The sequence below is a fragment of the Lissotriton helveticus genome, chromosome 2_1, assembly GCF_964261635.1.
Source record: "Lissotriton helveticus chromosome 2_1, aLisHel1.1, whole genome shotgun sequence".
Lineage (NCBI taxonomy): Eukaryota > Metazoa > Chordata > Amphibia > Caudata > Salamandridae > Lissotriton > Lissotriton helveticus.
Genome location: NC_136059.1, coordinates 361115999 through 361135790, shown reverse-complemented (window position 1 = coordinate 361135790; position 19792 = coordinate 361115999). Strand labels below are relative to the sequence as shown.

The 19792-nt window shown below is 46.5% G+C and overlaps 1 protein-coding gene across 2 annotated transcripts in view; it reads left to right on the top strand.

The window, feature by feature from the left end:
* NUP155 (nucleoporin 155) overlaps window positions 1–19792 on the top strand; it is an 898957-nt gene that overhangs the window by 77887 nt on the left and 801278 nt on the right. For both annotated transcript variants that reach the window (XM_078674974.1, XM_078674975.1), the window contains exons 2-3: window positions 6207–6344; window positions 6940–7036. In XM_078674974.1, the coding sequence (XP_078531100.1) occupies window positions 6207–6344; window positions 6940–7036 (235 nt within the window). The remainder of the gene's footprint in view (window positions 1–6206; window positions 6345–6939; window positions 7037–19792) is intronic.

Genomic DNA, 19792 nt, shown 5'->3' with positions numbered 1-19792 from the left:
CCTTAGAACCTAGAAGGATGGACAGAGGGGTTAATCGCCATAGGTTCCAGGAGTTCATCACAGAGCAATGAGCGCAGTGTTTGGCGAGTTCTAAAAAATTGGAATTTCGTGAGTGCAGTAGGCGTCGCATCGCCACCAGACAATTCCTCCCATGTGCCTACCCGGCCATGTCATAATAGGTCCCCTATTGTTTGTATACCCTAGCTACGCAAGGAACTAATAGTACCTCTCTCTGAGCTAAGGACAAACCATTGGCACCATTCCACTTGTAAATGGGGCGAGTATAGTTGAGCACCGCTAAATAAGTTAAGTATTGCGTTCCATGCGTGAACCGTGGAGTTAACCGAGTCCAGTATTCTGCATCTTCTCGAGGGCCCCGAGTGAGAAGACTGGATAAGGAGTAGCCACAACCCGTTCGATCTGGAGATGCTGCAGATCCTGCGGGCCATGTACCCAGCTATGGGCATGTGAGGCTTGCGCTATTCTGTAGTAAAGCTCTAGATCTGGTGCCCCCAGGCCACCCGCCGTGTAAAGCAACATGAGTGTCTAAAGTGACCCTAGCAGTCTTACCCTCCCAGCCACAGAAGTGGGCGTGTATCCACCGGTCTTTGTCGTCGTCAAGTTTGTCTATTGCCCTGCCATAGATTGCCTTCAGAACCAAGTCCGCAACAGCAGCATGAACCTGAATTCCAAGGTAGAGCACCGGGTCTGATGTCCATTGAAGTGGGAAGTCTAGTGTGATTGCTTAGTAGCAGGTGTCAAAGGAAAACTTATGGATTTGTCTGAGTTAATTTTTAGGCCTGAAAGCCCCCCTTACTGTAAAACTTCCTGAATAACCGGGGCGACGTGAGTTTCAGGATTTCGGACATATAGGAGCATGTCATTGGCATAGGCTGAGATGATTAAATTAGAGCGAGGGAAACGAAGTCCGCGGTGTCCGTGATATTCCTGTAGAGCTCTCAACAGGGGCTCAGCTGCCACAGCGTACAATAAGAGGGACAGTGGGCACCCCTAACAGGTGCCACGCTAGATCTGAAATGGGACAGAGACCCTTTCACCAGTGCGCACACGTGCCGTAGGTAAATTGTACAGAACCGAAATTAGTTGCAAAAAAACCTCACCAGCACCCATACGGTGCAACACTGCGTGCATGAACGGCCATTCTATGGAGTCAAAGGCCTTTATAGCATCTAAAAAAAACGCCGCAGCCTGGACCTCCGGCCGAACATGCTGAATGGCACCGAACACTGTGCAAAGATTATAGGCGAGCGTGCGTCCAGGAATAAATCCAGCCTGCTCAGGCCCAATCAGTTGAGGCAGAAGTAGGGAGAGCTGATTAGCCAAAACTTTAGCGAAAATGTTAGTGTCCACATTGAGTAGAGACAGTGGATGATAAGAGGGACCGTTGCGGGGATCCTTGCCAGGCTTCAGCTAAGTGATGACCAGTGATTCGCGGGAAACAACCATTACATCGCAACTTTTACAACGCACTACCATTACAACGGAACTTTTACAACGCAAAAACCATTACAACGCAGGTATTTACAACGCAGGTGCTATTACAACGCATACCATTACAACGTAAGTACTGGTAAGTATATAATTATATTTAAAATGTTATATGTTTGTTTTTTAAATGGGGTATTTTTTGGGTTAAGGGTCAGTTTTGGGTTTTAGGGTAAAGGGGCATTTTTAGGGTTCAGGGTGAGATTTGGTTTTTTGGGCTAAGGGGTATTTTTAGGGTTCAGGGTCTGTTTTTAGTTATTGGGTAAAGGGGTATTTTTAGAGTTAAGGGTCAGTTTTCAGTTTTTGGGTAAAGGGGTATTTTTAGGGTTCAGGGTCAGTTTTCAGTTTTTGGGTAAAGGGGTATTTTTAGGGTTCAGGGTCAGTTTTCAGTTTTTGGGTAAAGGGGTATTTTTAGGGTTCAGGGTCAGTTTTCAGTTTTTGGGTAAAGGGGTATTTTTAGGGTTCAGGGTCAGTTTTCAGTTTTTGGGTAAAGGGGTATTTTTAGGGTTCAGGGTCAGTTTTCAGTTTTTGGGTAAAGGGGTATTTTAGGGTTCAGGGTCAGTTTTCAGTTTTTGGGTAAAGGGACATTTTTAGGGTTCAGGGTCAGTTTTGGGTTTTTGGGTAAAGGGGTATTTTTAGGGTTCAGGGTTAGTTTTCAGTTTTTGGGTAAAGGGGCATTTTTAGGGTTCAGGGTCAGTTTGGGGTTTTTTGGGTAAAGGGGCATTTTTAGGGTTCAGGGTCAGTTTTGGGTTTTTGGGTAAAGGGGTATTTTTAGGGTTCAGGGTCAGTTTGGGGTTTTTGGGTAAAGGGGTATTTTAAGGGTTTAGGGTCAGTTATGGGTTTTTGGGTAAAGGGGTATTTTTAGGGTTCAGGGTCAGTTTTGGGTTTTTGGGTAAAGGGGTATTTTTAGGGTTCAGAGTCAGTTTTGGGTTTTTGGGTAAAAGGGTACAAGGTAAAAAATAAAGTAAAATTACATTTAAATTAATTAAATTAAATTAAATTAAATTAATTAAATTAGAATTATTTACATTAGTAATTTAAATTATATACTTACCTATACTTACGTTGTAATGGCATGCGTTGTAATAGCCCCTGCGTTGTAAATACCTGCGTTGTAATGCCATGCGTTGTAATGGCACCTGCGATGTAAAAGTTGCGTTGTGATGGCATGCGTTGTAAATGCATGCGTTATAACGTCATACATCCGTGATTCGCGCATGGTAGGGGGCATTATCCCATCTGCACCCATTTCCTGAAACAAGGTAACAGTATGAGGTGTAAGAAGCTCCCTAAAAGCCTTGTAAAAGGAGACCTTTAGACCATCCAGACAGGGAGCACTCCCCTCACGTATGGGGTTTAAGGCGAGCTAGACCTCCGAGGCCTCAATACGGCACATTAAAACTCGCGGTGCCAGTTTTGCACCTAAGGTAATTCAATATACTCTAGATACGGTGCCATGTCGTCCTCACTAGGAGTGGGCGAATAGCCTCCTGGCGTCCTGCACTATCAAAGTAAAATCTGGGAAAAGAGAAAGCGAGGCCCCCTCATAGTGTAAGTTGCCCAGTTTGCTTGCTGTCTGCAGCGCCGCGTCCCTGTCCCGATAATTCAAGAGTTTGGCAATGATGGGGCGCGAAGGAGCACCAGGCGGGGTCTGGGGCCAAGAGAGCGGTGTGCCTCCTCCACGACAAACAGAGGAGAAAAGGTTTCGGCCCCAGTAGTGTCTTGGGCAATGTTTCCATGTTGCGCGTTTCAGTGGATTCGGCCAGGACAGTGATGCGGAGGTTGGTGCGCCACAAGCGGGCCTCCAAGTCCTCGGCCTTGTACTACAGGGCAGATAGTGCACGCTCCAGTCGGGCCTTGGCACCACCCGAGTCGGGCCTCCTCAACCTCCGTAATTCTGCGTTCTGCCATGCCTATTCGCTCGGAGTGCTTGTCAACCCTCACCGACATCCTGTCCAGTCGATAGGCCAAGGAATCGATCTTCGAATCAATTGCGGTCAGACCCTTCTGCATGGACAAAATAATTTGTTTAATATCGCTAACCCGGTCTTCAGGAAGATTATCTGGTTCAGACCCTGTGGCCTCAGCTGTATCCTCGCAGCACAGCGACTTGCGCTGCTCGAAAGTAAGCTTGTGCTGAGACTTATCTGGTTTACCCATTGTAACAGCCACCGTTGCGTAGGCCTCTCGAAGAGCACTAGGACCAGAACTAGACCACGGGAAGGCCACAAGCCGGGTATATTGCCTACCCTTCCCAATGGGCACAACCGGTAGAAACGTCAGCACGCCAAGGTTCACTGTTTAAAAAGTTGCTTCAATGTAGGGTCTCCACCACACCCCACTCCCTAGCGGAAATTTCCCAGCAGGAGGGGCAGGAGACGGCCTCTCCCAGCAACAGTGTTGAAACGGAGCTGGTGATTTCAGGCAGGAGGCAGGCCAAACCTCACAATCCAGGAACCGGTGGAGAAGGACCAGGGCAGAGAGCGGTACAAAAGGGGGTGGTGATGGACGGAGCATCCGAACCAATCAAGCACTCACACCCAGTCAATAGATCTGGGTTTAATCCATCACCGTTCTTTAGCTCACTCCGCCACCCCAGTTCAGACATGGCTATATGCAAATCAGCCTGACCCTGTGCCAACTTTGGCCGCCACAAGTGTGGCAGGGTATGCTCAGACGTGAGTCCCTTGCTCACTTTGCCACTGGATTCAAGCAAGACGGGCTGAAGACGGCTGGAATGCCAGAAACCGGTCCTCGGAAGCTTCTTTCCGGTCCAGGGAAGGCATGGCTTGGCAGTTCGGGATGGACTGTTCCCATGAGGCACAGGGTCAGACTGATTTGCATATAGCCATGTCTGAACTGGGGAGGCAGAGTGGGCTAAAGAACGGTGATGGATCAAACCCAGATCTTTTGACTGGGTGTGAGTGTTTGATTGGTTCTGATGCTCCGGCCATCACCACCCCCTTTTGTACCGCTTTGGCGGCCATAAGTGTGGCAGGGTATGCTCAGACGTGAGTCCCTTGCTCACTTTGCCACTGGATTCAAGCAGGCCGGGCTGAAGACGGCTGGAATGCCAGAAACCGGTCCTCGGAAGCTTCTTTCCGGTCCAGGGAAGGCATGGCTTGGCAGTTCGGGCTGGACTGTTCCCATGAGGCACAGTGTCAGACTGATTTGCATATATCCATGTCTGAACTGGGGTGGCAGAGTGGGCTAAAGAACGGTAATGGATCAAACCCAGATCTTTTGACTGGGTGTGAGTGTTTGATTGGTTCTGATGCTCCGTCCATCACCACCCCCTTTTGTACCGGGGCAGAGAGCGGCACGCAGAGCGGGGCCCGCAGTCCCCGATCACATCCAGATCCGCACAAGCAGGCAGCCAGTCAAAGGAGGTCCCCCGCAGCCGCCGGCACCGGTTCTCACCTTGCAGCAGCCCACGGGCACCGTTCCTCCCGGATAGTGGGGGCCTCTCTTACCAGGATCACGTCCGTTCTGGCTCCGAGGCAGCCAGCGCCTTCAGGAGATGCACTACAGGACGTCACGTTGTGCCGCCAGCAGTATAGGCCCCACGCCGCACCCCACTCAGGTGACCAGGATGAAGGCTTTGGACTGGTAAGAAGCGAGATAGACCCAGCAACTGGCGCCGCAGGTAAGGAGCCTCAATATTACCGGTCTCGCAGCAGACTCTGTTCGATGGAAGCTACGGATAATTAAAGGATTGTTCCGGTGTGTGTTGGAGCACAATTACAGCACGGCCATCTTGGGGCCAGACAAGCTCCGCCCTCCCAAAGATGTTCTCTTTCCCTCAGGAATGTGGCACAATCGAATTTATCTTGCATACCTGTCAATCACTTGAATAAAAAATATGAATGAAGGCAGGAGTTTAAGATTGTAATTCAATGGGGTGAATGTGGAATGAACACGAAAAAGGTGGGCGAAACACTCCAAATGTCAGTAAATTGGCAGCTAAGATTTTTAGTATAAAAGAAATCTGTATATATTTGGGTGGTGAACGTACGATATAAAAAGAATCATTAGCCAACGTTTATCTCCAAACAGCTTTCGAATGCTTATGATAGCAAAGTACTTATTTATTGTCACTTTTTTTGTTTTAGGTATGGAACTTTGTTGAAAGAGCATCCTGATTAAATAGTAGGGCAATGAGAAACAAAAAGTAAATTACATACTTTTTTGTTTTTGGTGTTGTGTAAACATTGTGTGTGTGTGTGTGTGTGTGTGTGTGTGTGTGTGTGTGTGTGTGTGTATATATATATATATATATATATATATATATATATATATATATATACACACACACACACACATATATTTATGTCTATGTGATGTAAATGTTTGTACATATATGTAAGTAAGAGTAATGTAGTTTTTCTTTTGTGTGTCTTTACTAAAACATAAAAAAGAAAAAAGTGACAATAAATAAGTACTTTGCTATCATAAACATTCGAAAGCTGTTTTGAGATAACCTTTGGCTATTGATTCTTTTTATATCGTAAGATTTCGTCTAAAGATTAGTATCGTGAGGAAGAGTTAATTGAAGTATCTTTTCAACCTACTAACCTTTGGTTATTTATCACAAGGCATTATTGTTTGTTTATATTTGTCAGTTTGAAATGCAACATTTCTACTTTTGATGGTCTTTCCTGGTCATGCTTACTGTTTGATGTCTTGTTTCTTCCTTTTAGATTGTCCCACCGTTTCTGGATTACAAGATATGGATTATCCTTTGCAAGGACCAGGTTTACTGACGATCCCTAACCTCCCAGAAATCAGTGCCATTCGCAGGGTCCCTCTACCTCCGGAACTGGTTGAGCAGTTTGGACGTATCCTTATGTGCAAGAAAATATATATGGTCTTCTTGCAACTTCTTTACAAGTTTTTTTATGATTCACTGTGAAACTGGCTTGTTCAGCCTCTGAGACAGTGTCTTCTACTTGTGTTATCTCTGTCTAATGACTGACTATGATTCAACCACATGTTAATAGCTTTATCCTATATTTTAATAAGTGTTGGCTAGTAGTAGACCCACATGCAAATCGTACATGATAATTTGCTTCTTAATTTTTCAACCCTAGGAATGCATTTGGCAAACCATCATCGGGGTTGTATTAAATCTGAATATGCCCTCTCCTATATTTCACATGACACCATGTTGCTTATGCCTTCCAGTGAAACCAAAAGCTTGCCAGTCAACTATAGATCACTTTATGAATCGTCCTTAGCAGCTGAAAATATGTTTCAAATTTGGAACGTCCAATATCCTCTATTGCCAAGTGGCTTGCATCTTTTTTTGCAGCCCTTCTGCATTTTAAAAGGTTTTTGCGACAGGAAATGTATCTCTGTTGTTTTTGTGTACTCATTACTGAACTGCTGATGATATTTAGAAGCTCCACGATCCTTACATCAGCTATACTTTAGATATGCAGTGTAATTGTATGATGGGAGTGTTTCCTGAAATCAGCAGAGCCTGGCTGACTATAGACAGTGACATATTCATGTGGAACTATGAAGATGGGTAAGTTTAGTACATTCAGATGTGATTGTGCAGAAGTGAAGCAGTGAAAGAGCATTGATTGGAGAATTTATTAACTGGTACTAAGTGACTTTGCCAGTGGTCTGTGGCTGTATACAAATAATACATTTCGGCCACACAAGTGCGTTGGGCCTAGCAAAGGGTGGGATAGTACTATACAAATACCAACACAGTTAAGCAGGTGGAGAAGAGTTGGCCTAACGGCTATGGCGGTCGACCTCGAATCTGGGGAACCGGGTTCGACTCTCGGCAATTCACATAATCTCCCTGTGCCTAACAAAAATGAATATGTCCTAATGTAACGCAACTGATGCTATGAAAAGCTCTCTGACACCAAATAACGGGTCCAGTTCGCACTATATAAAACTCTGTATAAAAAAAAAAATACATTATGACGCAAAGTAGAGTTGTAGTCTTATTTTAGAAGTACTAGAACGCCCTTGTCTCAATTTTGTTTAACAGATCGATGTTTTTTGAGTATTCATTTATTTAATCTTTAAAGTGCAACCAGAGAGTACACTTAAAAACAACCACAAGCAATAATAAATAAAATAAATTCAAGATACATAAGATTTAGACAATACAAAACTAAATTAGTAAATGCAAACAAAATACATTATAATGGATACAAATAGATCAATTTATATCAAGAAAGCACCCATAAAACCTTATTAAACAATAACCAATATTCACGGTAGGAGGGTGTACAAAAAGGTAAAGTGCTTCTTCATGCATTGCTATAGAATACCTTAAAATCACAGGCGATTAGAAAGGCCAGGACAAAAAAAAGAAATACATGATTCAAATCCTGTTTAACAGTTCCACAATGTTGACAGCTTGGATGCCGGGAAACCCCTTCCTTATTAATCCACAAGTTAAAAGCCAATAAGATCTGGTTAAATTTGAATTTCATTAAAATCTGCGCACAGGCTGACATAAGTTGGCCTTTCAGTAAAATTGCTTCTCACCACTTCTAACAAACATACAAACCAGCTGCAATCTTTTGATCTCTAAACAGTATTGCAAGTCAAGCTGCAAAATTAGATTTTCAGCATACTTTTTTTTTTTTTAATATTTCTTTTTATTAAACATTCAACCGAATCGCATCTAGTGGTTACAAGCAGGTGTCTCCATCATTCCTCAATGACATTTTACACATTTCAAAATGATACCCAGTTATTGTATTAGGGGGATCAGGGGGACTCAGGCGCTTCAGCATCTCCCAAACAATCTGGTGGGGTACAGATATCCCCCCTGTAACGGTTTTCAAGCTTCCCACACCCTATTCCACTTCCCCGGGCATCCCCCGGCAATCTAGACCGACTTCTCCCTGAACATGCACCAGTCCGGATCCTCCATCCACCTCCCAATCCGAGGCGATTGGCTAGTCCCCCACAGTTGAGCAATGTTACGCTTCGCTTCCATGAATGCTAATGTTGCCCATTGCGTTGTGAGTGTGTTGAGGTCCGTTGGTTTCTAGACATTTAAAATGCATCAACGAGCCTCTGGCTGCAAGTCAATCCCCAGGACCGCCCGCAGCGTGCAATGAACCTCCCTCCAATATGATTGTATGTGTTGGCAGTGCCACAATATATGAATAAATGTCCCCAGTTCCCCACAGCCCCTTCTGCACTCTCCGCTCTCTGAATGATTCGAACGAGACGGGACCTGTAACATATGTCCTATGTAATATTTTAAGCTGCACTAGCCTCAGCCTTGTCTGGATTGCCACAACACGTGGGGAAGAAACCGTCTCCTGCCAGTCTTCGTTGTCTAGTTTTAGGCCGTCTTCATTCCAGTTTCTTTGATATTAAGCAATGGATCTTCCATGTTATTTATTAGTTTCCTATAGATCAGAGAGATGGTCTTCTCTGGAAGGTGTCCGTCTAGCACCCTGTCTTCTAGGGGAGAGGCGTCTGGAAGTGCTGTTTCCCTAGGGATTTGGGAAAGCAGCGCATGTTGAACTTGGAGGTAACGGAAGTACTCCCGATCATTCAGGCTGTACTGCTGCTTGAGTGAATCGAATGTGTGGACAGTCCCCTCCCCCCAGATGTCTTTTATTCGCGAGATCCCGATGAGGTCCCACTTGTCAAACCCTTTGGATTTCCTGAGGCTCCCTGGTTTCTCCGAGTTCCAGAGTGGGGTGGCTAGTGTAAATTTGCCTTCCCACTTCAGGTGCCTATTGGCTGCATGCCATACCTGGACGGCATGTGCCGTCGGTCCAGTAAGTGGAAATCTGCTTGGCCCAGCATATAACGCTCTGGTGTACTCTCCCCCTGGGAGCTGCCACCTATCCATGGCAAATCCAGGATCGTTTGGTTGCCCGTAGATCCCGTGATTGATAGCTGCCAGTTGGGATGCCCAGTAATATTTCCTTCGGTCAGGCAACCCTATTCCTCCGTCATACCAATTGAGAGTTAGCTTTGAGAATGCTATACGGGGTTTACCATCCCAAAGAAGCTGTCTCTGGAGACTCTCGATTTCCCTGAAATAGGAAGCTGGGACCGGATCCATTGTGTTCAGGAGTACGTACAAGAACCGGGGTAGAGCCATCATTTTAAAAAGCACTACTCTACCCAGCATGGAGAGCGGAAGGGCTTTCCAGTGAGCGACATCGTTTCTAAGTCTCAATAAGGGAGGATTCAGATTGCTAGTGTAACGGATTTTCGAGACTAATGTTATGTAGATGCCGAGGTATCTAAAACCTTCAAGAACATTTTGGATCAGGCAAGTGCTTGGAATGGCCGGCTGGTCGCCCCGAAGGACATATAGCACCGATTTGGACCAGTTTATAGCAAATCCAGAGTATCTTCTGAAAATTGCCAGCACGTCCAGAAGGCAGCTCAATGACCCTCTCGGATTAGTGAGATAGAGCAGAATATCATCTGCGTACAGGGAGATCTTACCTTCCCACTTCAATGACCACTGCATTCCACGTATAACCCCGTCCTGTCTGACCCATGCTGCCAGTGGCTCCAGGGCCAGTGCAAAAAGAAGCGGGGACAGGGGACAACCCTGCCTGGTGCCCCTAGTCAGGCTGAAATCGGGGGACTTGCATTTGTTCACCACCACTCGGGCCATCGGGTAAGAGTACAGGAGGCGTATCCAACCCGTGAATTCCAGACCGAAGCCCAGTTCGTCCAATACTGCAAACAGATGAGGCCACTCGACCATGTCAAACGCCATGGTGGCGTCTGATGATACTAGGGTTGCCGGCTCCATAATCGTGGGGGTCCTACCCAGTACCCAATGTAAACAACGCAGATTGAGGGCTTTATTGCGAATGGGCATAAAACCTGATTGATCCGGGTGGATCAGAGTGGTGATGACTTTTGCCCAACGTGTTGCCAGCAATTTCGCAAGGACTTTGGACTCCACGGTCAGCAACGATATGGGCCTATAGGACACGCAGCTAGTCCTGGGTTTGCCTTCTTTGTATATGACCACTATGTTGGCCACTTGTTGGTCATATGGGAGCTGCCCCTTCTCCTTGCTTTCCTCGAACATGGAACGGATGTATGGGGCAAGCTTATTGGACCTCAATTTATAGAGTTCGATAGGAATGCCGTTAATCCTGACGCTTTCCCCGAATGTACACTTCTGATGGCCTGTGCCACTTCATCATCTGTCAGCGCGGATTCCAGATAATCTTTGTTTTCGCCCGATAACATGGGTAACTTAATATCTCTAATCATCTCCCTGTTTTCTCCTTCTGTGAATCTACCCACCGTACTATACACCACGCGATAGTGATCTGCAAACACATCTGCAATGGCCTGCGGGTCCGTAATAGCACTGGAGTCTTCCCCCTGTACCTCGGGCACCAACCTCAACGACCATTCCCTTCTATCCAGTCAAGCAATCAGCTTTCCTGCTTTTATCTTCATGTTCATAAATTCTACTCTGAACCTCTCTGCTCTGCGCCTTGGCTCTATCGCTGGCAATACTACTGAACTCGTCTTGCCGTAACTTCAAAAGGTGGAGGCCTTCAGGGGTTTCCGTTTGAGCCACCTCCTCTTCCGATTTTAACACATTCTCTTCTGCTCTTTCGAGTTTGGCCTGCCGTTCCCTCTTTTTCCCTGCAATCAAGGAGATGGTTTCTCCCCGTATGACAGTTTTGTATGCCTCCCAGAGGGTCTGCGCTGAATCAACCGTGCCCTGATTCTCCTGGAAGTATCTCTCAGTGGCGGTGGCAGTGTTTTTCTTTGCAGTGGGTCTTTCAAGTACCATGAGTTAATATGGGCTACCCTACCGGCATTTACCTGGTCAAATTCCAGTTTGAGCCACACAGGGGAATGATCTGAGATGCCCTGACTCAGGTGACGTTCCTCCCGGAGAACATGGGCCTGCGTGACAAGTGCATAGTCTACTCGACAAGCTTTGGTGCGTGCATGACACATGTCTGTACTGTGGTCTACCTGGGTTGTGTGCCCGCCAGCTATCTACCAGCCCCATTGTGTCCATATAGTCGGGAAGCCACCTTTGTGCGGGCCTAAGTGTACGAGCTGGATATCGTTCTATTTCCCAGTCCATTATCGCGTTGAAGTCTCTACCCAGCACCAAGAGGCCCAGTGGTAGTGTCAAGAAAATCGAACTCGGGTCCTAAAATGTGTCTGTCTGTAGGCCAGGTGGGACATATATTGAGACAAACGTGGCTGTTTTCCATTCCCATTGGCCCGATATCCCAACATATCTACCCCGCTTGTCGGACCATGTGGCCTATATAGCAAGTGGGAAGGAGTTTTTAATCAGTATGCCAACCCCCCCTTGACCCAGAGGTGAATCCCGTGTGTGCCACCAGCTTATACCCTCCTCTATGTAAGGCCATGCACTTGTTCCCAATTATGTGTGTTTCCTGTAAAAGGACCACGTCTGGGGTGTGCCTTCTGATAAACTGATTTACCATCCCCCTCTTTATTTTGTCTCCCACTCCGTTTACATTCCAACTCAGCATTGTCATTTGATGATGTCGAAACAATTAAAACTGTAAACAATTTAAGGTCGAAATTGAAAAACATTCTTACTAACAATGCGACCTCAAAAACAAAAATAGCAACCAACCGCACCCCCTCCCTGCACCCCTGCTCACGGTGTTCGCCCATCCCCAACTGGCAGAGTGCCTGTCGCCCCACACACTATAACTACTATATGACTAAAGGTAGTAAAGAGGAGGAAGGCCGGCACTCTGTCCCCCCCCCCCCACCCCGTACCACATCGGGCGAAGTTGCCTCCTTGAAGCTCACATTATGCAATAAAGTTGTGGTACTCCCTGGGGATAGGCAGACCTCATAATGGTGGGCCTATACCCCGATACCTGGCGATGTACATTTAGTCCCAGTTAAGTGTCGGCTCTCATTCTTGCTCCTGCGATGCTTGCTCTCCGCCTTGGTCCCATGCCAACGGGGGGACGGCTGTTGATCAAGTCCAAAGCCACCTTTGGATTATCAAAGAACCAAGCTCTTCCCTCAATCTCCACCCTCAAGCGCGCCGGGAACATCATGGCATATTTAATACCTTTGTCCGAAGTTTTTTCTTGACTGCGAGAAAGTTCCGGCGTGGTTTCTGCACCATTTGTGTGTAATCGGGGAAGAAAGAGAGGGGGGCATTCTCACAACGCAGAGGGAGTCCTAATCGGGCGGCCTGCAGGATAGCGTCTCTGTCCCTAAAATTCAATACCCTGGCAATCATCGGAAGCGGGGGCGCGCCAAGCTTTGGTTGCCCTCCTGGGATCCTGTGTGCACACTCGATGTTAAAGAAGTTACCCAGTCCCTTGGGCCTGAGATGCGTTAGGATAAGTTCTTAAACCGGTCAGGGCCACTTTTTGGGCACCCCCAGGATACAGATATTATTAAGCCGGGCTCTCCCTTCGTATTCGTCCAGCTTACGCTCGGCCAGTTCATGGGAAGATTTAAGTTCATGCACTTCCTGCTGGAGCAACGCCACATCATCTGTCAGACTGGCAGTGTTAATGTCCAGCGATTTGATCTTTTCATTAACTTTAGTGAGATCTGCGCGGATAAGATTTACTTCTATGGATACTGTGTCCAACTTATTGTCCAGCGACTCCATTTTCTGCCCAAGGGACGATGTCACCCCATCTATTGTCGCCATTACATCGAGCAGTGTCAATTCAGGTGCTGGGCCTGAGGAATCCCCTCACCCCAAAGTAGTGTGCCTTGATTCTGTTGGGGTACCTTTGGGCATCGTGTACCGGTCTAGTTTATTGGTCTCGACTTGCCTCACTCCCTTAGATGTCCTGGATTGATGCCTGTCGACGTCATGTTTGGTCGCCATCCGGAGATCGGCTCTCGAGCACGCCAGCATTATTTCCCCCTTCGAGTGTGCTACACGGAACACCGGCCAGTTCTTCCGTTGCGGGCTGCCCTTTCTACCACTCTTCTGCTGGGGTTTATGCGGTTCCGCGCTGTCGCAGTCCCCGAGTCAGTCTGATGCATAACGGAGTTGGTGGCTCCCGTGGTTCAAAAACAGCACCTCTCAAACTGACCCTGCTTCATAATGAAGGTCCACACCAGGGGAGGGGCCCGCTCCTCTCAGACCCCTCCAACAGAGAGTACCCGGGCCAGGTCCCCAATCCCCGTCACAGGGCATCCCACTCACGGCTCACCGATTGACACTGCGGTCTTCCCGAGTTGAGAAGCAGCCTCGGTGGGGGGGGGGGGAAACACCATCAGCCACGACACCCTCAGGATTCCACACTCCACCGCGGGCCAAGTTCAGCATCCGCCGGGCAATCTATTGTGCCGCTCTGGCATCGGAGCCCGTCCTCCGAGGGCGTGCAGTATGTCTCCCTCTTGATATTGTGAAGGAGGGGGGAGGGAACACTAACAGCAGCCCCTCACTCACCCCCAGTCCCCCCTCGGGACTGCCTCGCACCGACTCCTGCCGATGCCCCACAGTGTGTTTCAACGCTGCGGCGTCTCCGTTTTTCCGGCGCTCTTCGCTCCACTCCAGGGACCAAATGCGGAGGGGGCTCTCCCCAAGGCGCCACCACTCGTCTCCTCCTCTGCTTATGTGCCGCCGCGACAGCCGGAAGATGTGATTTCCGGAGACTGGGGTGTGCTGCCTGGGAGGTATAATATGGGAACCATGACAAATTATTTAAGATGTTTATGCCTGGATAAGTATATTCTTTTACCACCTTGAGTCTTTTTCAAATTAAAAAACCAAGGAGACTTAATGCCTCTGGCACCCATTATCATAAATTTAGTTGTTACTATCATTTAAAGTTAAGATGGTGCCAAAAGAAAAAGAAGATAAAACGTCTGTAGGAAGGTAGATCCCTAACTATGGTTGCCCCCAACTTTTTGCCTGGTGTTTTGCTGGTTTTCTGACTTAGTTGACCTGGGGCCCTGCTATTCAGGACCCCAGGCCTACTGCTCTCTCTGTAAAATGGATTCCATGTACCCTAGGTACATATCTAATTGGATACTGAGTCACCTTATCAGTCCCTGTACAGTGTACCTTAGGTACCCAGGGCATAGGTGTACCCAGGGCCTACCAGGGGCTGCAGCATGTATTATGCCACCCCTGGCTGGCCATCCAAATCTGACACAACTGGCTGCACGACAGCTGGGGCAAGGTGGTGTAATCACCCTTTGCTTTAGATATAGTATACCTATATCTAACCCTAAAATGGACACACAGATCTCCTATCAGTCACTCCTATGGCAGGCCTTGACAATCCTGAAGGCAGAGTGCTTGGAATCGTGTGAGATAGTGCTCTGGCATGAGCTGAGTCTGTCTGCGGCTTTCGGGATCCATCCCTTAGCCGTTTCCATGATATTGCATACCATATACTCTTAAGTGCATTATAATCCTCGCGGTTATATGCCAACTCTGGTATCGCTTTATCAAAACATGTCGAGTAAGGTGGCATACGAATTGGAATACTAACCCCTCGCCAATTCTGGCGACGGGGTTAGCATTCCACCCTTCTAGAGGGACACGACATGTATGTAACCTGTAACCCCGGTTAAAGTCAGACATAGCCTTAGCTCCACAAAATGGATGCTGCCACCGAGACACAAGTCTGCTCTCCTGCTGCTGGGAGTCCTCCCAGAGCAGGAGGCAAGGACAAAGGGTTTCCTGTCAGGGGCGGTGCCAGCACCGTCCCAGACAGGATTTTGTGTATCCTAGGTAGGCAGGGCTTTAGAGGAAGGTGACTGCAAGTGGCACCCCGGTGCTCACTGTGCATAGGCCGGCTGAAACCAGTTCCAGGGGCACTCCAGCCCCTGGCCTGGGGAAAGCCCGCCAAAGGAGAGGGGTGTAACCACCCCCCTCCTGGTCCCACCCATAGGGCAGGACTTAGTCGCGTGCCAGCCCCTTTTTGCAGGATAAAGGTAGGAACTGGCCCCCTTCCAAATCAGATCATCTTTGAATCCTGAAACTACTTTCCACGAAAGGAACTCAAGACTTCTTCCCAAGATTCTCCCTTGTGACTAAGGAGTAGTCACCCTGCAGCAGCAGGCACCAACCAAGCATCGCGGTTTGTTGCCAGTCTCTCCTTCGGATCAAGACTGCTCCAGCACGACGAGAACCGGCTTCCCTGGCACCTCTGACCTCAACCTACATCATCAGCCCAGCTGTGATCCGTGGGTGTGACGAGACCTCGAGGGACCGGCCATCTTCAGAACTGCACGACGCTTGTCCAGCACGACTCCCGAGTGACCCTCGACTGAGTGCTTTGGGGTAAGAGAAGCCCCGACCCTGAGCAGCTCCAGCACCGAAGTTCAGCCCCCCTGCATCCACGAGATCTGCGTGGGGCCCTTCTGCTCTTTGCAGCCAACCGCGTTGTCCAGGTCGCTTACCCGTTGGCTAGTGACCCCTTCACGACGCTCCACGACGACAACTACTGCTGGCCTGGTTGCTCCAGACTAGCCCTTGCTCCCCTCCAACAGAGGAGCACCCTGGACCCTCCTGGTCCACTCAAGACGCCATTTTAGGTCCACCGCGTGGGCCTTGCATTTGCCAAGACTTGTTGCCCAATCCTGGGTCCAGCGACGTCGACAGCAAGAACCTTCCTGGGACAGCTCGCACCTCCATCCTGGTCGCGGACAACGCCTCCTGGTCCGAGAGACTGCAGAGCCCAGCAGCGCCCACTCACCTGGCTGAGGTGACTTCGTCCGGTGCCATCCTGGTGCCCACTCAAATCACTGGCTAGTGATTCAGAACTTGGTCCCCTCTGCTTACAGGTTTCTTCTTCCCTGATCCAGGCTTGGATCACTCCGAACTTTCTACACTGGCCGCCTGCCAGCAACTCTTTCTTCAGGCTCCTGGATCTTCAACGAGGGTTTCCGACGCAACTTCAACCCTATGCAGCCGCAGCCCCTGGGCTAGGTAACCTGAGTACTCCGGTGCTCCAGCATAGTCCAACACCCTAAGTGTTCGGATCCACTCTTGTTTTCGACCCACCTAGTCGGGTTCGCCCGAGAACAGTAACTTTGCAACTGCTAGCCTCCATAGACTTTTTCCCGCCTTACGCGTGAGAGTTCCCACTCTGCACACGACGTCCACAGGCCTCCTGCATCTAATCCCAGTGTTTAGAATTGTAGGCCTAGCGATTCCTAAGTCTAGAAAAGTATTACTTACCTGCTAGCAAGTTCGCATTCCACTTACTGTGTATATGGTTTTTCGTGCCCCTAGGGCATTTGTGTAAATTGTACGACTTAAAGTATTTTCTTAAGAGTTTTGTTATGTGCTTAGCTCCCTGACTCATAAAGAGTTCAGGGTAGTCTTGTTATAAATAAATAACTGTTTATTTTCATAACAACTTGTGTGGTGTCCTTTCACTTGGTGTTCAAGGGGTAATGTGATGGTAAAACAGCTGGCTTAACACGCCCTCTAGAGTCTTAGCCTTAGACTGCTCGTATCCATGCTACTAGGATAGCTGGTCTATAAGGTTGACTTACAACCAATCATCAATAAGGGTTGTTTGGACTGATACATAGTGATCACTAGAATAGTGAGCACTGCATATCAGGCCAACTTCTCACAACGTCCTATTGTTTCTGTAAGCCAATTGGGGTCAGAGACACTAATACTAAATTGTTCACATATGATAAGATAGAAATCTCCCTTGATCCAAACTTTAATGGATCAGTAATACCTTGTTTTAAAAAGAATGGGAAAGTCGGTAAGATATAAGAAAAATAAAAGAGGGGCTAAAATGTAACCTTCTTAAAGGCCATTATCAACTGGGAATCTCATCCAATTACCACAATGACTGGAGATCAATAGAGACAGTAATTTAGAGGGTATTATCCAGTCTTACAACTGTATGCCAAATAATGGAACAATCCGCAGAATTAAAGGCTCTGCTAAACTCAACAAGTGCCACATATACTTCATTTTTATGCAACCTCACATACTTTTCGACAATCCTATATAAACACAGAATATTGTCCATGGTGGAGCACGCTTTCCGAAGGCCTGACTGCTCGATAGGAAATAACTGAGAATACTCCACTGAGGAATCTAAGTGATGTAACAAACATTTGGCGAATATTTTTCAAGTCACATCTAAATGTGTGATACAGTGATAGTTTGTAGGGAGATTACGGACCCTTTTTTTTATACTGAAGAATGATGTTCCTACCTTTCCAAGACCTGGGGCACTGTTTTTGTCTTAAAGCTACAATCAAACAGCGGCTTCAGGATATCTGCTTATAAAAAGGGGACTGATTTAACAAAGTGCGCATGTATACCATCTGGTCCCTGTGCGTGGCTATTATTTAAGTTAGAAATGCCTTGGGCAAGTTAATCAAAAGAAACTCCAAGGTAACCAGAGCCTCTTTTTAAATAACTAAGTCCCAAATTCGGTAAATCAGAAGAAGATGCATATAGGGCACAAAAATAAAAATGCCAAAGTTCTCCGTCTAATGGGGTAGGGGTTTTGATGAGATCTCTTCCCAAACGTCTAGCTATTATGAACCAGAGTTTATGCATATTATGAGAAAAACTACAGACTGAAGATCAAACCATAACTTTGCAGCTATGTTTGATTTATTAATTTTCCTTTCTAATTTACAATATTTAATAGCGCTAGACCTCTGTGAGATATCCAGGTGCTTAGAAGCCCTAGCATACCTTTTTATGTTTCGTCGCAAAGTTATCCCAGTTCAAGCACATGAATGCCTCAAATATTGAGATATCCAAAGACGAAGAAAACGCTTTATATGCATTGCTCAAGCAAGATAATATAGCCTATTGTGATACATATTTCCAAAAATATAAGTGACCAGAACGAGAGCTTAACTCAAAACTAGAGACCTTTGTCTCCCACCTTATAACTGGGCACTCATCCAGTGAGAAAAAGAGCTAGGAATGATTGCTCTAAGAATGAGGGTGAATTTAAAAATTGTTAAGAACATAAAAAGCCCTGTATTGTATGAAAATGCAATCAATAAATGATTACTACAAACTTCTCTGCCAAGTGTAATTTTCAGAGGGAGAGAGATCAAACTGACCGTTAATCATGGCCAGATTCAACTCCAATGCCCAGGATAATGAAGTGGATGAGCGAGCACACCACTTCTTCTTGTTAAAGCAAGAAGAAGAAAGGCCCCAATAATAGTCTAATTCATAAATACACGTATTCCTTTACTCGGAAGCAGTTATTCGTGTATTAAAATCACCTAAAACCAATAAAATAGATTTTGGTTACTTGGCTAATAATGTTAATAGGGATTTTTGAAGCATAGACAAAGAAAAAATTAACTGTGAGGCCTAAGTAAATGTTACAAAGTAACTGTTCATGAATTATATCATTGGTTCCCATTCAGTTCCAATAAGCAACCATAACATAAGGGGGAGAAAGTAAAAGCTGAAAATGTTTCAATCCATAACACAATCTCAGAAAAATACAGCCCACCACTAGGATGACCTCTAATTGAAGGAAGGGCAACAAATAATTCATCCTCCAAGTAAGAATCAAAATTAGACCCAGACAAAAAAGCTTGAGACTCTGCCACATTTCAGCAGCAACATTTCTGACTCCAATATCTCCTTGACTTCCATAAAGCCATTAAAACTAGTAACAGTCAGATTGGCGGCAAAAGACTATAACCTGGTGAGAGACCTAGTTTGAGCAGCAGAACTTTGCACGTGTAATTTTTGAACATTGGAGAAAGAAAAGCCCGCAAGCCGTGTTCCCACCAGACCCAAACAGTAGTAAAACAGCAATGTCCATTTAAAAAAGTAGCACATTATGTTTCAGTATTAAAGAGGAAATTGATTCAGAGTAAAAATTAACAATAGACGCCAAGACCTCTTGAATCGAATTGACATAAATAAGTCTTCAATTCCACCAAAACTATTTCCTGTGAAGAAATGAGCCTCCAGATCATAAATGTTAAAATATATACTTAAGACAGCCTGGCGATTCAAAGGAAATTTGGTATCAGAGGAGGGAAACAGTACATTTTAGGACACATGTGGAAGTCTCAAGAATTAGATTTTTTTTTGTACATAAACCTTTCACTGAGTCTGGAATCTAACTCTGGTCTGGGGAAAAACATAACAGCATTAGGGTTAAGTACAGAGCTTTCCTTTAGACGAACAATAGATACCTATACTTAGTACAAACTTTCTCTCGGTTATCACACACTCATGAGATGTACATGACAAGATGGTGATGCATTAATACAGAAGGTATCATCAATTTCAGCAGGGCTTTCTTTTGAAATTGCAGAGAAAACGGAGGATCCTGAAGTAAAAGAA